The sequence below is a fragment of the Microchirus variegatus genome, assembly GCF_963457635.1.
Source record: "Microchirus variegatus genome assembly, chromosome: 10".
In the NCBI taxonomy this organism is placed as follows: Eukaryota; Metazoa; Chordata; class Actinopteri; order Pleuronectiformes; family Soleidae; genus Microchirus; species Microchirus variegatus.
The window spans coordinates 9,735,715-9,755,323 of NC_139811.1; the positions used below are offsets into that span (position 1 = coordinate 9,735,715).

A 19,609-nucleotide genomic window follows, 5' to 3' on the forward strand; every position below is an offset into this window, starting at 1 on the left:
CAAGAAGAAGAAGTCCCCATAATATGACTGGTTTTAAGTGATTTCCATTCATTTCGACAGCCTAACCAAAGTTAACCCTAACTCAGATCTTAGCCCTAAACTTAAACCAGTTTAAGTTCCTCAGGACCAGGTTTTGGTACACACACACACACACACACACACATATTTTGTACATCATGCATTTCTTTCTATGTAATAAACAGATGGTTCATACAGTATCTTGCTGTAAAAAGCTTTACTGACCTCTGGTGTCTACTTTTAGAACTGCATACTGTAAAAAAAAAAAAATCCTCTCAAGATGAATAATACATGATTATCATTATATCTTGATGAAATGTTGAATTTTAATAGGTTTGTTTTTGCACAGTTTTCTCCTTAAAATGTTACAGCAATAATTACTGTTGACATAAAATGTTGTAGAATACAATTTAGCTTTTAATATTTTAGTGTAGAGGATTCTTTTCACCAAATGCAGCTGGAGTGTAAGTGACTGATTTAATACAAGACTTTTAAAGGTCCATTCTGTGTATTTTGAGGCAGTATCTCTCACAAACAGGAGAAGTCTGGTGTTTTTATTAAATAAAACATAGAATCCGTGTCCAAAAAGCAGGCTCCTATATGAGTGAGTGGACGGTTTGTCATCATCATCATCATCATCATCAGTGCCTTTGAAGCACGTCGCTGACTCCTCTCTCTCCACGCTGCTGAAGCTCCTGCTGCTATGCAACTATTTCAGATCCGTCATATATGAGATTCCGATTGACTAACCATCGACGAAGGCCAGGAGGGGGATTTGAAGCTCTTACTCTTTCATAACGCTGCTAGATAATCTGCTCATCTGTGAGACGAGAGGAGAGGAGAGACCAAATGTGCTGCAGTTCCACAAATAAACTCATAAAACTCTATCTGCCTTATTCTTGTTTTAATGCCTCTTTAATGCCTATGTCATATTTTATACTCTTATAATATTAATATTTCTCTGGTGTGTTCATGTTCAGTGTTTTCTGCCTATGTGTGTGTAATTATATCTTTGTGAGGTCCACAGAAATGTTAAAAGCTATCTTTGTGGGTATATTTTGTCTGGGGGGACAACTTTAAAGGGTTAAAACCTGGTTTTAGGCACTTTGTTGTGATGGTTAATGTTGGGGAATGCATTATGACTATGATGTGTCCTCACTAAGATATTAAAAACATTTTGTTGTGTGTGTGTGTGTTGGGGCTCCCTGTCACATCAGGTGTCACAGGAGTGTGTGAAGAGCTCACACATAACAGGATTTTGAGTGCATAAGCCTGAAGCAGCTTCTTTTTTTGTGTGTTAGAGTGAAGATTATGCGACATTTTTGGTGGGGTTTTTTTTGCAGGTACATTTTGAGCTGACACTACTGTGCGCAAAGTGCAAAGTAGAGGAGCAGAGAACTGTCAACATAAATCACCCCAGAGAAGCTGCTGGGTAAGACATGTTCTGCTGGAGTTGACCCAGAACTGAGCATGAGCTCACTCTGCACAAACCTACGGAAGACGATTGAGGCCACATGTTTTTGTTTTTCTGGGGTAAAAAAAAATCCCTATAAAAAAAACAACAACAAAAAAAACCAATATTCGGAAAATAAAGTCAGAATCCTGATTTAAATCTCATAAATCAAGCTGTTTCATTTCATTCCCTTTAATGTAATAAACTGTTTTTGAACGCGTCCCTACTCCTCTCCCATACACACATACACACCTCAGCTTCAAAGTCTCGCGATGTTTTGCGGTGATCTCGCTCTCAACTCCCCAGACAGAATGAACGGTGCTCGCATCATCGCAGGCAGAGTCAGAGGCAGCAGAAGCAGAGGAGACTCAGCTGACGCGGCGGTGCTGGAGGAGGAGGAGGAGGAGAAGGAGAAGGAGGAGAACACACAAAAAGAGGTGAGAGAAACCACTGTTATCTTACTTTTCTCGCCGGGTTTATCGTCAATAGAAACGTTAAAAAGTGAACGAACACTTCACTTTATCGTCAACTACGTTTTTTTGGCACGCGCCTCTGCTTTCGGCGCGGAGCTTTGTGGTAGACTTTCACACACACACACACACACGCACACACACACACACACACACACACACACACACACACACACACACACACACACACACACACACACACACAGCGCCGCGGTTCAAGATGAAAACGTTGTTTTCGTCGTTACCTCCACCTCCGGTGAGACCGAGACTCCGCACACTGGAGCTGGACCGAGCCACATGCCGGAAGCGTCCCGGCGGTGTGGAACGGTCCGTTTCCCCGCGGCTCCTTTCTGCTGCTCCTGCCGCCGTCAAAGGCGACATTGTGTCCGGTCTGGCATCCGCTGGCGGCGGCTGCGGACAGGACGGTGTGTGTGTGTGTGTGTGTGTGTGTGTGTGTGTGTGAGATTCGTCTTCCTTGTCTTTACACTGACTGTAGGATCCGCTGTTGACACAATCACAGTGGCAACACATGGAGCTGACTTGTTGACATATTTCACACACACATACATATATATATATATATATATACGTATATAGGTCAACACCGAATCCTGAACTTTGAACGAAGTACGTAAGTAAAGCTTTAAAGAGCATCGTGTAAAGGCAGTGATTGAGGGGTTTTTGATTTAAAAATAATAATAAAATAAATTAATAATAACAATTTTAAGTAAAATACATCAAAGGTGCCATATGTAAGAATGTGGCGAAAAACGGTTACTACATTCAAATACCGAGGTCTTTTAGGTTTGGTTTTCAGACGTAACTGGCAACCCGTGGTTGCTCGGCAGCTGAGGAGACTCTACTGACTGCAATGATTGGTAGACGGCGGTAGGTGGCGCCACATGCCAAAACATGCTTTCAAAACATAAACATGATTTGCAGTCTGCAAAAGATTTTTTTAATGCAAATATTTTGTCTGTACTGTTGTTGTTGGTGAGTTCAGTTTGTTATATGAACATTATTCCTGAGTCTCTGTGACATATTAGGAGGATTTTATGGCCAGTTGCTTTAGATTTATTACATAATGCACCTTTAAAGAATGATTGAACATATTTTAACTAGGACACATTGAAACAAACATTATTTTCTGTCTAATTGTAAATAAATGTCCTACATGTTGGGAAAAAAAAATCGCATTTTCATCTTAAATTTGTAACTTTATACAGAGTCCCTCTTTGAAGATGGCAAACTACGGAAGGGCCGAAACAATTACTCCATTATTAATCATTACTAAATGAATCGTCCACTATTTTGATAGTCGATTCATCTGTTTGAAGCTTTTTTTACATGCTTTCTGATTGTTTCAGCTTCTTAAATGTGAATATTTTCTTCATTTCTTCAACAAGGAAGAATCGACAGATTAATCGATTATGAATAGCTAATAATCGATTAATTGCAGCTCTAAAATATTGTGACCCAAAATCACAATACACTGTAAAATAATACAGTACCTTAGTGACTAATATACACCTTTACCTTTACTAATTTACCACCCATTTGAATGGGTCAACAACTATGTCTAAGAAATTAATAACAAATAATAAACAAAAAAAATAAAATAATTAGTGTATATAAAGTAATGGTCTGCAACCTGTGGCTCTAGGGCCATGTGGCTCTTTAGCCCCTCTGCAGTTGCTCCCTATAGCTTTTGAATGTGTATCTTTCAAAGTGGACACCTCTTATTTAGAGATAAAGGCAAGAAATAAATACGACATATAATAAATAATAATACATTTTAATATTAAGGCTACTAAAAAGACGTTTCACTTTTTATTTGATTGATTTTGCACAAATAAAGGAAGGACTCGACTAGATCTACAAAGTTTCAAGTGTTTCAAGGTAATGCCAGTGTAGTTCTTGGTCTATAACTTAAATACATGATGTCATCTTCATTTTATAATAGGTTTTGCAGCAATAGATGAGTTATATTTGGGTGGAGATGCGTCAAAAAATGGCTCTTCTGATTCTCAAGGTTGCAGAACCCTGGTATAGAGTAACTTGTGTTATGATTGTGTGGTAACGTGTCATCATTCAGTCAATACTGAATTGCAGCTTGTTGCAGAAGGTGAAAAATTGCAAGATATTTTCCCCCAAATTGTTCAAACGAATGCTCTGGCTTTGTTTAAACAACATTTAGTACGTGAAATATGATATAAAGTGCATATAATTCCCTTTATTGCACACACAGAAGCTGAATGCTGTTTCTCGCCATTTGGTGCGTGGTGTGTAATTGTACACACATTAAGTGTCTTAGTACGAGCAAGAAGTCAAATATTTGCTTCATGACCACATAAAAAATGTCAATCTGTTGCCATGGTGATGCTGTAGCCTGTGCTTATGAAATCCTGTAAAACAAAGCAACAGTCACCATGGGAACTAATAAGTATAATATGCCTAATAAAATTGAAAAAAGACAAACAGAAAAATTTAATTTGATATTAAACTATTATGAGGTTGAGTTTAGGGGGAAAAACTAATTGTAAATGTGGTTCATTTCAGTATTTGCATACTTTGTTTTATCAGCTAGTGCGGCTGATGCAATGCACATTATTGGATGGCAGTTAATTTGTGGGATGTGTGAGTGCAGAGGGGAAAAGATGACTTTCCATGTCAATGGTCCTCTCTTTAGCTCCAGGGGTGACGGGGAATAATACCACGACTGTTGCACGAGAGCTCCAAATTTAGAAGTCAGACCGGTTTGCCGACGCTCTTTTGACTCTGAATCTCAACAGGAAGGTGAGGACAGACCGACGATTAAGAATCAGGACTGATTGGGTCAAAAAGGCAACTGTGTGTGTTTGTTCAGACAATCTTTCTGCAGTTCTCCGCATGGTAATAGGTGATTTTTGTAGACTGCAGTGAGCAGAGAAAGTGTCTTTAGCAAGAGCGAGGTATAAAATATTCGCCTCTGGCCTTCTTTCAAAGGTTGCTATAACATAGAGGCTTTTATGACTTCAAGGGAGCTCGGTATTAAAAGAAAAAAATGAGGCCATGCTGTACCATAATGCATACGGAGGAGCGTGGCATACGGGCACAGCAGAGCACTTGTGCAGTGCTCAACATATGACTTTACAGTACGCCGAAGAGTGCAGCTTTGAGATATTTGACGACCACTTGTGATTTTACTGCTGGGAGTGGGAGTGAGGTCAGCTCTGAGAGGTGAGGGAGAAATTCAGTGCATCCCTTGTTGAACGGAACCGAGTTTTAAAAAACTGTCAGACTCGCTCAGTTTCAAAATTCGCTTCAGCGGCAGAGAAAGACCGCATGAGAAGATGTTTAATGTTTGTCTACGTACAGTAGATAGTCTGAATGTACAGGAATTTAAAAAAAAAGTGTTCAACCACGCTCTTACATGTATTGGCTCACGACCTTGGTCTTTAAATCCTCCTTTTGATGGAATAAACATCTGATAGTTGTGCATCATCGATGAGACACACTGCAAAAAAAGGAGGCGGAATAAAATTATAAGATATTGAGTCCCACGACGAGTTATAAATCGTACAAATATATTATGAAACAACACAAAAATCTTGAATAATTCGGAATATTAAATAATATTTACAACTGTTTGACCCCAGATATGTACAACATGGACATATTGCACTGATTATACATGTTTATTGCACACTTATATAGGTTGAAAGAGTGATAACATGGTTGTTGTTGTCTGTGTCTCTGTGTGCAGGTAGCTGCAGCCATGGAGCAGATGTGAGTGCTAATCCACGGATGGCCAGTTTCACTCCGGTTACACTCCAGTTTCACTCCAGTTACACTCCAGTTTCACTCCTGCAGAGCTCCAACATCATGATAAGTCCAGTTTCCTCCTCAGACTCCGTTGTAGCTGCTGTTTATCTATCATCATGGTGAGAGAGAGAGAGCTCCTGGACCTTGACTCTGTTGCCATGGTGACCCTGTAGCGAGAATGCTAGTCGATCACATAAAAAGATCCAGGTAACTATTTCAATCTGCTGCCATGGCGATGCTGTAGGGACGCCCCGTATAGTCGTTAGCCTGTTGCTATGGTTATCCTGTAACAAAGCAGCAGTCGCCATGGGAACGTCCAGGATGTTCCGCGTTTTCGTCGTCCTGGGCTCGGCCTTCATGATCCTTCTCATCATCATCTACTGGGACGACGTCGGCGCCTCGCACCTCTACTTGCACACTCCCGTGTCGCCGGGTCCCAAAATCCCGCATCACCCCCCGCCAGAGCAGAGGACTCAAACCTCCAGAACGCCGTCCTTCCTGTCCGACATCGACGCCTTTGTTAACCAGTTCTTAGAACCGGGGACTGGTGAGCCCACAGACCCCGCCCCTGTAGACACGGGCAACCAATCGGACAAAGCAGAGGAGCCATATGTTCCGCGGAGGGAGTGGAAGATTCACCTGACACCAGTGGCAGCTGAGCTCCGTCAGAGACAGGTTAATATTATTGTTCATTTTTTAGTTGTAAATGATCTTTTTATTGTAAGAAAAAGGTGTGTTTTCTTTCCTCTGCTCTTCTTTTTAAATGAGCAGATATTAGGGATGCACGATATTTGATTTTTTGCCAATATCTGATATGCCAATATGTAAGACGTGCTTGGTCCGACAATCGATACCGATACCGATACTATACGTCTTTGCTTTTGCTCAACCGCTATAGTTTAATAGCGGTTAACGCTTAAAACCCGTAAGCCACAAAATTTCCACCTAGCCTTTTTTGCTTATTGTTAACATAAAAAGGCAACGAAAAAGTCCTGTGAATAAGTGCTTTTGCCCGTTTTTCCAGAGCACTTAGAATTTTCAACACCTGGCAGTTCTTTTATTGTTAATTTACTGCATGTTAAAAGAGCGTATTAACAGAAAAACAAAAATCGGAATCCAAAGAAACCGTTGGATTTCTGAAAGCACAAACGTACACCGATGTGTACATCGATGTGCGAAATAAATAAGCGTAAAACAAATAATAGCTCTAGGGGGCGCTAGCATAGGAGTCAAGGAGGTAGCCGCTTTTTCAGCCCACTATTTTTGTCATTAGTCCTATTAAAGCCAATATTGTGCATCCCTAGCAGATATCTAAGATTTAGGTTTGCTAATGAGTTGCGTTTGCTTTATCGATTGCCGCTAATCAGGAGCAGCGGCGGCGCTTACTGCAGGAGATGTGTTCCAACGACAGCGTCACGTTTCCTGGCAAAAACCGATCCTTTGACGACATTCCCAACAAAGAGCTCGACCACCTCATCGTGGACGACAGGCACGGCATCATCTACTGCTACGTCCCGAAGGTACGGAAACGCACCCACAGCATCGCGTCGTCTGTCTGTTCATTACATAACATGCTTCAGATTTGGAAGGTGACTTAGTAACTTTGAGCCACTTCCTCTCCCTCACACACACACACACACACACACACACACACACACACTTCAGGTGGCGTGCAGTAACTGGAAGCGGATCATGATTGTCCTCAGCGAGAGCCTGCTGCAGGACGGTGTTCCACAGAGAGACCCACTGGCCATCCCCAGAGACCTGGTCCACAACATGAGCATGCACTTCACCTTCAACAAGTTCTGGAAACGCTACGGAAAGTTTGCGAAGCACCTCATGAAGGTCTGTTGAAGTGTCATCATTTAAAAAGCTAATACACAAATAAATAAAAAATACTCAAGCTTAGACTAGCTAGATATTTGAATGTAAAATCGCACACTTAATGCATAATTCACATAAAGGCAACATTTAAATTCAGTTAGTGCTCTTTAATAGCATCTTTAAGCGTAAACATAGTCTCTTTTAGGCACTTTCACCGTAAAAACTCGCCAAAGAGACAGTAAGGCCATTGAAAGTATGTAGAATAAAAACAAAAATGGTTTTACTCACCAGTGAAACAACAGTGATAGTGGCTGCAGTCAGTGAACAGGTTGATTGGGTAGGATTCTAGGAACTGCACCTGTACTTAAGATAAAAATTAAATTACAAGGTTTAATATAATCTGTGATGCCATCAGCATCCATCTTACAACACTTCCTAGCGCCTTGTCTCGATTATTCTGTTTCTCGTATTTTATACGGAAATGATCCGGACTGTCACAAAACTGTTGGCCGCTTAATTCAGATGTCATTTAAATAGATAAAACTGTGGCTGTGATAAAAAAAAAAATATATTTGTCTCATTTGTTTTGCTAATCTCATCTAACCGTGTCCATTATATTGTATTTTTTTGAAGGTCAAGCTGAAGAAGTACACCAAGTTCATTTTTGTGCGCGATCCCTTTGTGCGTCTCATCTCTGCCTACCGGAATAAATTTGAGCTCCACAACGAGGACTTCTACCGGCGCTTTGCAAAGGTCATGCTGCGTCACTATGCCAACCAGCCGACGCCTCCCGCCTCTGTGGACGAGGCGTTCGCCGTGGGCGTCCACCCGTCCTTCTCCCACTTCATCCAGTACCTGCTGGACCCTCAGACAGAGAAAGAGGCGCCCTTTAACGAGCACTGGCAGCAGGTTTATCGGCTTTGCCACCCGTGCCAGATCCAGTATGACTTTGTGGGCCACTTGGAGACGGCCGAAGACGATGCTGAGCATCTACTGCGCCTGCTGCGGGTGGACAACGTGGTGGAGTTCCCCACCACGCACAGGAACCTCACGGCCAGCAGCTGGGAGGCTGATTGGTTCAATGCAGTCCCTGTGGAGGCAAGGAGGAAACTTTTCAAGCTGTATGAACCTGACTTCAGGCTTTTTGGCTATGACAGACCAGACTCCATTCTCAATGAGTGACTCAAGTTTCTACAAAACTGACCCTTACCTGCACAGACACGTTGTGTTTTTTTAAATAATGAAGTAATGCGCACTCCGACAACCCTTTGTTCTGGCGTTTGCAGATCTGTCGTCTGTTCTACATTGAATGTGCACATTGAGGACACCCACGCCTCTTAGGAAGCACACTATATAATCACACTAAGCCAGGTAACATCCATGAACCATCGCTGATCTTCTTTATCAAATCGAATCACAAAGACGATTAGAAGCACAAGTCAGAGTGAGAACAGTGAGATTTGGCCTGTGCAAACAGTGGGTGTCCCTAATGTGCTGCCCATGTAGTGTAGTTCTCAAAGGGGATTGTTCAGGTTTTGTAGTGTGGTTGTATGAGAATTGTTAGCAATGAATTTTGTCATGAACCGGCCTGTGACATGGACACTAAAACCTGAATTTAGCCACTTAAAGGTAGGGTTGGAGATCCTGGAAAAACAGGATAGTTTGAATTCAAAAGTCCCTTTCTTCATACTTCCCTCCAAAGCTAACTTTTTCGAATACAAAAAACTCATACAAAAAAAACAAAAATACTCACACAAGTTCACAAAGACATAAAGTTAACATACCTGTCCAGTAGAAACAGAGCCACCATGGCTTTCTGGGCTTTAAGTTGTCGCCACCGTTCAAACGCAGCACCAAAGTTCACTCTGGTCTTCGATCGATCTGCGTCAGCTTTTTTCTCAACGGTAGCTTTCTCAAAAAACACGTTTTGTTTGCGACAAACACCTGTTGTTGGCACTTTTTCTGCCATAACGTTGCTGCTACTGTCTCCTTTGGATTTAGCAAGCTAGCAAAAGCTCTGTGGTAGCTAGCATAAGCTCTGCGGTAGCTAGCATAAGCTCTGCGGTAGCTAGCATAAGCTCTGTAGTAGCTCTGAGTAAAAAATGCACCAGAAAATGATCTCCCACACTACCTTTAACTGAAAGCTTACAAAATGAAAGGCTATGATATCTTAATAATATTTCCAATGCTTCATGTTTCTGTTAAACAGCCTTTTCTGACTGGAAACTAGTTTGTAAACGACTCACTCTGACCCACCAAAGTCCACAGAGAAAACTCATGTTCTAAAGATATCACTTAGGGGACCAGTCTAATTTATTAGGTTATGAGCCTTTAGTCAAGTGAAGGCTTTGTGTCCTTTTGCGTATTTGTGTATTGTATTTGCGTAAGCGTCCATGTTTCAGGCCGCTTTATGGTGTTTGCAGCATGCTGGTGGCACACTTGGAGAAGTCGGTGCCGACAATGATGTCAAAGAACTTGTAGAACCATACTGTACTTTAAAGGGACTTAAAACAAAAAACTCACTGAACAATCGGCCCAAGGACAAAGGTTCAGTTACAGAGTCACTGACTTATCCAAATGAGTGGGAAGCCGTTATGTTACAGTGAACAAAACATCGCATAGTGTTGCTTTAACTCAAAAAGGTTAACCGATGTCACACCACTTCTTTCGTTGGTGGCGATCGCGAAGGCGTCACAGCAGGACGTCGCCTCGACGGTGACCACGGTGTCACTAGATCAGTTTATGATGCGTTAGCTCTCCGCTAATTTATTTTACACTGTGTAAAGTGCAATGTTTATTATTATTTATGCATGAAACTGGATTTTTTTTTATGTGTTTGTTGGAGCGACTTGCAAGAGCATCACAAACCGGGCAGAATTTATTTATACACATACGTATACACGCATATATCAACACACAGCCGTGGTGGATTAGGTTACAGCATGAAGATGCTTGTCCTGAAGAAGCACAGCAGCTCCTCACTGAACAGCTGGATTTGTCTCAGCTTGTCTTTGAGGATTAAAACTGGAGTTTTGACATTCTTTTGATTTCAGAGCCCCCGTGTACGTTAACAGCGCGCAGAGTTCCTGAAAGGGAACGTTTTTTTTTTTGCTTTCGTCACGTCTTGTTATTGGAAGCATTCGATCGTCTCTGTGTGTTTTCCAGTCGCACAAGCTGAACTGTAGTGGGTGAGAAGCTGGAGAGCGTTTTTTTTTTTTTAATCATATGCAGATTTAATAGCAAAGGAGATGAACACATTACACCGAGTGTTATTCAGATGCTACTATGCGGCATTAATTAACTCCACAGGTTGGGCCGTTGCTAGCATTTTAATTACAGCTACGACGTCGGTGTAAGATGAGGCTTTAGTTTACAAGGAAAGGTTTGCTGACGATAACTTGTGACTCATGAGAGAATGGTCGGATGAAAAGATAGTGCCTTTGGTTGCATATGTTTTCATAGGAGAAAAAAAAACAACTGTATTTTTGTAGAAGGACTTCATTTTTACACAAGTCAGAGAGAGAGAGAGAGGGAGATATGAAGCCGCAGTGATGTATATTTGATGAACTGGACTTTGTTTATGTTGTGTGGTTATTGTGAGAGGGGAAAAAAGGAAATACAAGATCTTGTCTCTTTCTTGGAATTTCTAGGATTCCTGACTCTGTGTATTGTGTTCTGTGTTTTTCCTTTAACTACATTGGATTTATTCTTACATGTGATTTTTATACCATAGGTGATGTCATGGTCTACACAGTAGATGTTCTTATGTAGTGTTTACAGCATGGTCTTATTGCCTTTTTTTTTTGGGTTCATTTGTTTTCTAACAGCGTTGTCAGACGGGACACTGTTGTAAATCTTTGACGTTTTAATGGCTCAGTCCACACACAAATTCCATGGATTTATGAAACACCCAAGTCTCAGTTTTTCCCCCCAGATGATGGCCAAGTTAACAGTATTTTTATATCTCTTGTGTCTTTTTATGTTCTTTTATTGTTTTATCTTCTGTGATTTTTTTTTTTTTATTCTGCTGAAGTGCCAACGACAAACAATTGTCAGAATCAGAATACTAGAAACTCAACATCACTGCTTTATTTTAAGTTTAGTTAAAGCTGGAATACCAAACTCTGTCCTACATTTTGACCTCATTCCTCTTCTGGCGCACATGCCAAATTCTGTTTTTGTGAAACATTCATGTTTTTTGGGGGCGGTTTTTCTCTCCCAAATGCAAAGTCTCATCTCTATTACGATGTTGTTCATCACCTGGTCTTCAAAATAAAGGAGGTGGAGGCATGACGGAAGATCTGTCTTTGTCTTTGTGTCTCTCTCTTTTATACGGTCTATAATAGCACAATAACATCCAGATCCAATAACACTGACATAGATTTATTATCGACCTTCTCGTGGGAATAATTCATTGTCCTGTTGCTTCGACGCCATGAAACAGAGAAGTTGAGTCGTTGAGAGCATGAACATGAAGGTCTACAGGAAGCTCTGGGAGGAAAACACAGTGTCAGATGTCCAGGAAGGAAACGCTTTCACAGGAACGCGCTCTTATCACACATTGTCTAGTGTCACTTGTGTCACTCCTCTGCCAAATAGTCGAAAAACTGCTTGTCCTGAACATCCAGTGAACTGTAAACTACAAGTCCCATTCCACTGCACGACCACCCCTCCTCCCATGAGCCTCAGCCTATAGTGCCGACTACAAATGTTGGGTCACAAAATGCAGTAAATACATCACAGTCTCCATTTTAACACATTAAAGGGAGAGACGGGAACATTTAAATCCTTAAAAACTGAGGCACACTCTTAGAAATAAAAGTGCTAAATAGAACATAAGGTTCTTCGGCTTGTCCTCATAGGAGAACCCTTTTTGTTTCCTTAGTGTTACCAAGAACCCTTTATTCAGGAAAGGGGTTTTAAAGGGTTCTCTGGATCAAAATGGTTCTTACTGGAACCATTAGTGTTACCAAGAACCCTTGAAAAACCCTTTCTTCAGAAGCAAATGGTTCCTGGTAGAACCTCAGCCCTTGTAGAAGAACCCTTTTGGAACCCTTATTTCTAAGAGTGCAGGGTTTGTTGTCATCAGCTCACTCAGCATTCTGCTGTATCTACAGTATAAAGAGGTTACCAGGAAACGCTTTACTGCCCTCTTGTGGTAAAAATAACAAGACATTTACAGTTCAACCTTGTTGCAAACATGTAATTTATGGATCTCAGTCGACGTGTAGTGGGTTAGCACTCTTGCCTTAGGAAAGGGCCTTTTGGAGCATGGACCTTTCTGCATGGAGTTTACATGCAAAACATACAGATTTGGGGATTACAGGGTGTCCGCGTGGTCTTAAAAAAGTATTCAAACTTTTTTTGGGAACTTTGGGAAAATAAAGGCCCTTAAAAAGTATTGTTAAATACGTTAAAAACAGCAATGCCCAGGCATGCTCTTGTGACTCCTACTGGTGCGAAATAATATCCAAAATGGTATATGGTTGTGCTCTATAGATTTAATTGCAAACTCAAACTGTTTTGAATACCTTATTGAGGCGATAAGGTCTTTAAATATTTTGAGAAGGTCTTGGAAAAAGTCTTAAAAATGTATTGAAATTAACTTCAGGATTCCTGCATATACCCTGGATTAGGCAAATTGGACACATTGACCATAGGTGGACATATCTGTCCCGAGTGTAGCCCACCTTTCACCCTATGTGAAAGGTGGGCTTGTTTCAGGCAGCCAGAAACCTAAATACTCAACAGTTAAAGGTGCATTATGTAATAAATCTAAAGCAACTGGCCATAAAATCCTCCTAATATGTCACAGAGACTCAGGAATAATGTTCATATAACAAACTGAACTCACCAACAACAACAGTACAGACAAAATATTCACATTAAAAAATAAATTTTGCAGACTGCAAATCATGTTTATGTTTTGAAATAATGTTTTGGCATGTGGCGCCACCTACCGCCGTCTACCAATCATTGCAGTCAGTAGAGTCTCAGCTGCCGAGCAACAACGGGTTGCCAGTTACGTCAGAAAACGAAACCTAAAAGACCTCGGTATTTTGAATTTGAATGTAGTAACCGTTTTTGGCCACATTCTTACGTACGGCACCTTTAAACACAGATTTCCTCCACCTGTTTTGAGTATTAACACAAAGCTGAGCTGACCAGATGCTCATCTAATGTTTGGCAAGAGAGACAAATGAGTGTGCTTTCCTAAAATACTCAATAATTCATTTAGCAAAGGATATTTAAAAAATGTCTTATTGTCTTATTATAAATACAGAGGAGAGACCCAGTGCAAGTTAGGTATTCACTTTATTGCACATTGTCACAAAATGGTGAGTTTGTGATCTTTTTTAGCACCGCAGTGGACCATGTTGACATCTTTGTGTCTATGTTGAAAGTAAAGAACATAAAGGAGAATATAACTTGTTTTCATCATCTTTACATCTCACTCTACAGATCTTCAGGTCGTCATCCATCTCTTGCTCACTGGTCGTCCACACTTGCGTTGATGAGGTATCCATTGAAAGTGACGTAGACGTCCGTGTCGTCGCTGTAAACCGCGTTCTCCCTCTCCCTCTTGTACAGTCGCACCCACACCTCGTCCTGGAGCCTCAGCTGCAGCAGCAGGCTCTGGCTCTGCATGATGGAGCGGTCGCTGGGCTGGGCGTAGACGATGGCCTGCTCCTTGTCGTTGTGCATGACGTGCAGATACGTCTCCTTGAAGTTCCACGTGTGAACGTTGACGTTGAAGAAGTAGATCCCTGCGACGTGGCAGGAGAACTTCCCTCGGAACATGTCAAAGTGACCGTCGGGGTTGACGAAGACCGTGTCGAACACCAGCGCCTGGTACGTCTCCAGGCTGTGCAGGGGTTTGTGGCGGCCCACAGAGAAGGCAGAGTGCTGGACCTTGCAGGAGTCTCCTGGAAGACCTGCCTGACCTTTACTGCCCTTTGAGCCCATGGGCCCAGTGGAACCTGGAGGACCTTCTTGTCCAGCTTTACCCGGTGTTCCTCTGTCACCACGGTCTCCCTTATCGCCTGTGCAAAGGTGATATTTGTCATACTTCAGTTAAATTATATGACCAAAGTAGGTGTTGTCGGTGAAATGAGATGGAGTTTGCATGTTCTCCCCGTGTGTGTGTGTGTGTGTGTGTGTGTGTGTGTGTGTGTGTGTGTGTGTGTGTGTGTGTGTGTGTGTGTGTGTGTGTGTGTGTGTGTGTGTGTTCTTGTATTTGCAGCATACTGAGGACCAGAGAGGGTTTTTAACCAACAAAGTGAGGTCAATTTTACGGAGTGAGGACATTTTGGCCGGTCCTCACTTTGTTTTCACAAAAAAAAATCACATTTTGGACGACATAGTATAGAATGACGTTTTTGTAAAATTTTGGACCAATTTATTTTTTTTCAAATTTTGGACCAAAATTTTTTTTTTTCAAATTTTGGACCAAATTTTTTTTTTGCAAATTTTGGACAATTTTTTTTTTCCAAATTTTCGACCAACATTTTTTTGTCAAATTTTGGACCAAAGATTTTTTCAAATTTTTGACGACATAGTCTAGTATGACGTTTTTGTCAAATGTTGGACCAATATTTTGACCAATTTTTTTTTTTTAATTTTGGACCAATTTTTTTTTTTCAAATTTTGGTCCAACATTTCTTTGTCAAATTTTGGACCAAAAATTTTTTGTCGAAGACTTTTTCAAATTTTTGACGACATAGTATAGTATGACGTTTTTGTCAAATTTTGGACCATTTTTTTTTTTTCAAATTGTGGACCAACATTTTTTTTGTCAAATTTTGGACCAAAAATGATTCGTCAAACATTTTTTCAAAATTTGGACGTTATAGTATAGTATGACGTTTTTGACAAATTTTGGACCAAAAATAAAAAAAAAATCGAAAAAGTTCTCCAGCCCTTTCTGCTCTGGGGCTCCACAAATTTCCTATGGAAGCCTGTTTCCGCCAGAAAAAAAAGGTATAATAAGTCATAATTATGAGATTAAAAACTAATGATTCTGAGATTGAATTTTTTTTAAAGAAATTATGAGGAAAAAGTCATCATTATGAAATAAAAAAGGTCAAAATTATGAGATAAAAGTCGAAATTATGAGATAAAGTCATAAGTAATAATTATGTGTTAAAAATTCATAATTATGAGCTCAATAAGTCATAATTATGAGCTCAATAAGTCATAATTATGAGATGATAAAAAAATCCTAATTATGAGATAGAAGTCATCATTATAAGATTAAAAAAAGTTGAAATTATGAGATAAAAAGTCAAAATTATGAGATTTTTCCTAAATAAAGTGTAATATATGCTTAATATTGACTAATAAAAGGCTAGTATGCTACTTATATGCATGTTAATAAGCACCTAGTTAATGGTGAATATGCTTCTTAATATAAAGTGTTACCCAAGTAATGTTACATCACTTCTGGGGCAGAATAATATCAACAACAACAACAAAACATTCCACACGACTGCTTTAACTGTGAAGATACGCAGAGAAACACTAATATAGATGACCTCATGACCTCAAACAAGACTCCTCTTTGTTTGTTTGTTGGTATTGATTTATAAATATCACAAATTCCTTTAAAAGCGCGTAAAGTACCTTTCAGGATGGTCATGTTGATGTAGGTGCGGACCTCTGGCACGTGCCTGTATCCTTCTGTGGGCGGCGGCTCGTCGCCTCCGCTGCCCTCTATTGGCTCCAAGTAATCACAGCAGCGCTTGCAGAGGAGAGGAGGAGGAGGAGGAGGAGGAGGAAGACGAGGAGCGCTCTGGTGAGGAGGCAGCGGGGTCACCGGGGAGGAGGAGAAGAGGGACAGGACGAGGAGGAGTCCCAGCATAGTTGTTGCCTACGAGCAGAGGAAATGATCAGATGATTGGACGGGGAGGCCTCAGAGTTTGACATTCTTTAACTTTGAGATTATGGGAATTTCAGACGGTCCAGTGATCCCACAGCTCTCCCACTTAGAGAGGTCACAGAGGACATTTAACATTCTTTTGAATAAGCACAAAAACACATTTTTACTCTGTATTAACAGTACATGGTATGATACAGGTGGAGAACTCTGCCACAACAGCAAAGTCAGTCATTTTCTGAGCCATTGGTCGAGCAGCTGCTCAGAAACTTGGACCATTTTTATGTCCCCGATGTCTTTCCCAGAGCAGTGGAAAAGAGGACGAGAGGAATCTTCCTCCCTGAGCCAGAGAAAACAGTCATTATTACTCAGAGCAGGAGTAGGAGTTAAGATCCGTGTCAAAACAAATCAAAATCAAGCCAATTTCGCCACAAATTCAACTTATCTTCTTCATAAATTCTCCGTGCAATGAAAAGTGATCCTCTGCTGCTTGTTTGAATGAAATGCTCGGAAAAGAGATTTTAAAGAGAACATGCTGCAGAGCTGGGTCTGAGGAGGGGGAAAGTGGTGCCTCAGAGACTGACACTAATGTGATTCTAATCCAAATCCAAGAAAATAACAGGACTATAACAAGGCCCACGATGTTTGCTGCCCGTTACCTCAGAAACGTCGACTCCTAACGATGAATTTATCCCCCAAGGAAAATCAGTCGTGCAACTTTTTTTTTCCTCACACACGAGAGATCCGAGCTGAAAATGTTTCCATGTTAAAAAAAAAAAAAAAAGAAGTCATGGATGTTTGCCAGACTCTGCGCGGTGTAACGAGAACAGTGTGTGCTGCTGTGTTTACATACATGTGGAGTGCCAGCTGCATCCTGCATCCATGACGCCACATACACTCTCAGACTTCAGAGATAATGTGTAGTTCAGGTGCAGAGAAACAGAGAACAGGGCCCGTTTCTTGCAAAAAAAAGAAAGAGTAACAGAAAACCTATAAAATAAACAACAAAAGAGACCGAAACGGCTATAAAGTGATGCAACGTTGCAACAGAAACGTGCATAAAAAATGGCTCCAAACTGACCCCGAAAAGGGTGGAAAACATGACTCTTTCTTTATCGTCTCTTTTATGCTCCTTATGACGTAAGAGAGGTGTGAGGTCAGCGTCTCATTATCCGTCCGTGCACACTCAAACTCCTGCAGTGCTGCTTGGATGTGTACATATTCAGAGAAAATATTATTGTGGTCACTCAAATGGAAACTGAGCCACAGGAAGGATTTTACATAACTCTTATATGTGTGTGTGTGTGGGAGGGGAAACCCCTTCCTTTCATTCGCACTGGAAAGTTGTGAATCAAAGTCAAAGTTCAGTGTGTTTCACAGATAAAGTCTTCATACCGTGGCTGTAACATCATCTCAAAGCAGTCAGGTTCATTCTCCTCTGACCTCTGTCATGTCTCATTAAACATAAATCACCTCATTCTAAGGCTCGACTGGACCTTCAGGCGTTCATCTCGAACACGTGAACGCACATGGAAATGCAGTCGCTGTAGTAGAGTAGATGCACCTAAGACTGTTTATTAATGAACCAGATGCAGTCAGTACAAGCAGGACATCCCATCAGATGCAGCGTTGGAAACGGTCCATCCATCCATCATCCATCCATCATCCATCCCAGTGCAACACATTCAACACCATTATAGAACAAAGACTCGGTCACAATCTCATCTGTAAACAATGACACAATTTCCACTTTTAAAGACTTTAACGTGAATGAGTCTCACCTCGTTCAAGCCTCTGCAGCCGCTTCAGTCCACTCAGCAAACAAAGAGGAACTCCTTAGTCAGCAGCTTTCTCTCTCTCTCTCCCTCACAGTCTCTGCCTCTCTCTGTGTCTGTGAGTCCACTCAGGAAAAGTCTTCTATGGCAAGTTTTATGTAGATTCTAGGCAACAAGTGTGTTTTCCGGTGATTTGATCAAATTGCAGGGTGGTGATGACAGGAGTTTGATGCATGTCACGACAAGACTCGGCCCGTTAAACCTGGAGCTCTGGAGGGAGACGACTCCTCAGGGTCACGGAGAGAGTGCCGTCTTTGCTGAATTCCTCCAGAGAAGGAACCTAGAACTGCTGCTGCAGCTGCTGCAGAGAGACTCAGAGATATAAGACGCAGCGTTAGAGCCGTGGGAAATGATGGGAGGAATGTTCTGCTGTAACTAAGCTATATTTTTTTAAGGGTTTTGTTTTTTTTGGAGAGGAACCAGAGGAGGACGGATCTGTGGACGGTGAAGGGCTGTCATTACGTTGCAGACGTGTGATTTGGACTGATGCTCTGAACCTGACACATGGACCAGTGCCCAGATCTGGATCTGTGACATCAAAGACAGATGATGAATGATTAACATCACACATGCTGCATAAGACATGATTAAAACATGGATTAAAACATTTGTTTTTTCCCCTGTCTCTTGGTGCCTCTATTTTTTCCAGTGTAAAATAAAAAAATGTGTTTGATTTTACACCTGATAAACGCCACCTAGTGGTAGAATGAAGAGAGCACATTACAAATGCTTCAACCTGTTTGCTTATTATGAAATTGACTGAATACTTACATGTACACACAATGAACTGACTTTTCTTCAAAAAACAAAAAGACATTTATTATGATGGTAAAATTCAAGTCATTCCGAGATACTTTTTCTTTTTGAGACTAAAGTCAGCTCACTGTCAAAGTGCATCATGTAAATATCATACTGTACTGTGTGGAAGTCCAAGAACATTGGCAGGAGAGTTACGGCTCACTCAAAGACACCAGGTTTCTCAATCCAGCCTGTAAGTAGCAGTGGTGAAAACATCTACTGCAAAAAGTCCAAATGCCTATGAAAAGGCAATTGCACAATGCAAGATGGAAAAACAGTCAAAGTTACAGCAAAGCAAATATTCTTCAGTATTAAATTTGTGATCCAATAATTATCTTGAATATAAACTTGCCTTTATTTGAATCCGTCCTATCACACACAAGTGTTGCCCTATTCACACTGGATTAATTACCATTATTATTTTATTATTTAATTATAATTATTAATCACCAGAGGTCCCCAAGTAATACTAATCTTGTGCGAATAGAGTAAATTACATAGACGGTAAAATGTTTACAAACTATAGTAAAGT

General features: G+C 40.9%; 2 protein-coding genes across 2 annotated transcripts; one reads left to right on the forward strand and one right to left on the reverse strand.

Annotated features, from left to right (window-relative positions):
* Positions 1–6,051: 6,051 nt before the first annotated feature.
* Positions 6,052–8,751, forward strand: chst12a (carbohydrate (chondroitin 4) sulfotransferase 12a; the record flags this gene model as incomplete). The annotated part of the gene is made up of 4 exons (XM_083897060.1): positions 6,052–6,420; positions 7,113–7,265; positions 7,411–7,590; positions 8,203–8,751. 4 exons carry the CDS (start codon positions 6,052–6,054, stop codon positions 8,749–8,751), a joined length of 1,251 nt encoding a protein of 416 aa, XP_083753186.1.
* A 5,176-nt stretch (positions 8,752–13,927) lies between these two features.
* c1qtnf6a (C1q and TNF related 6a) lies at positions 13,928–18,277 on the reverse strand. Its single transcript, XM_083896147.1, has 3 exons — positions 18,226–18,277; positions 16,192–16,438; positions 13,928–14,612 (listed from the first exon to the last, which is right to left on the reverse strand). The coding sequence occupies exons 2-3, from the start codon at positions 16,427–16,429 to the stop codon at positions 14,059–14,061; spliced, it is 792 nt and encodes a 263-aa protein (XP_083752273.1). The 5' UTR covers positions 16,430–16,438; positions 18,226–18,277; the 3' UTR covers positions 13,928–14,058.
* Positions 18,278–19,609: the final 1,332 nt, after the last annotated feature.

Coding starts and splice junctions, on each gene's coding strand:
- c1qtnf6a (XM_083896147.1), bottom strand. CDS start 16,429: ATGCTGGGACTCCTCCTCGTCCTGTCCCTCTTCTCCTCCTCCCCGGTG. Junction 14,613..16,191: donor CAACATGACCATCCTGAAAG/GTACTTTACGCG, acceptor ACCTTTGCACAG/GCGATAAGGGAGACCGTGGT.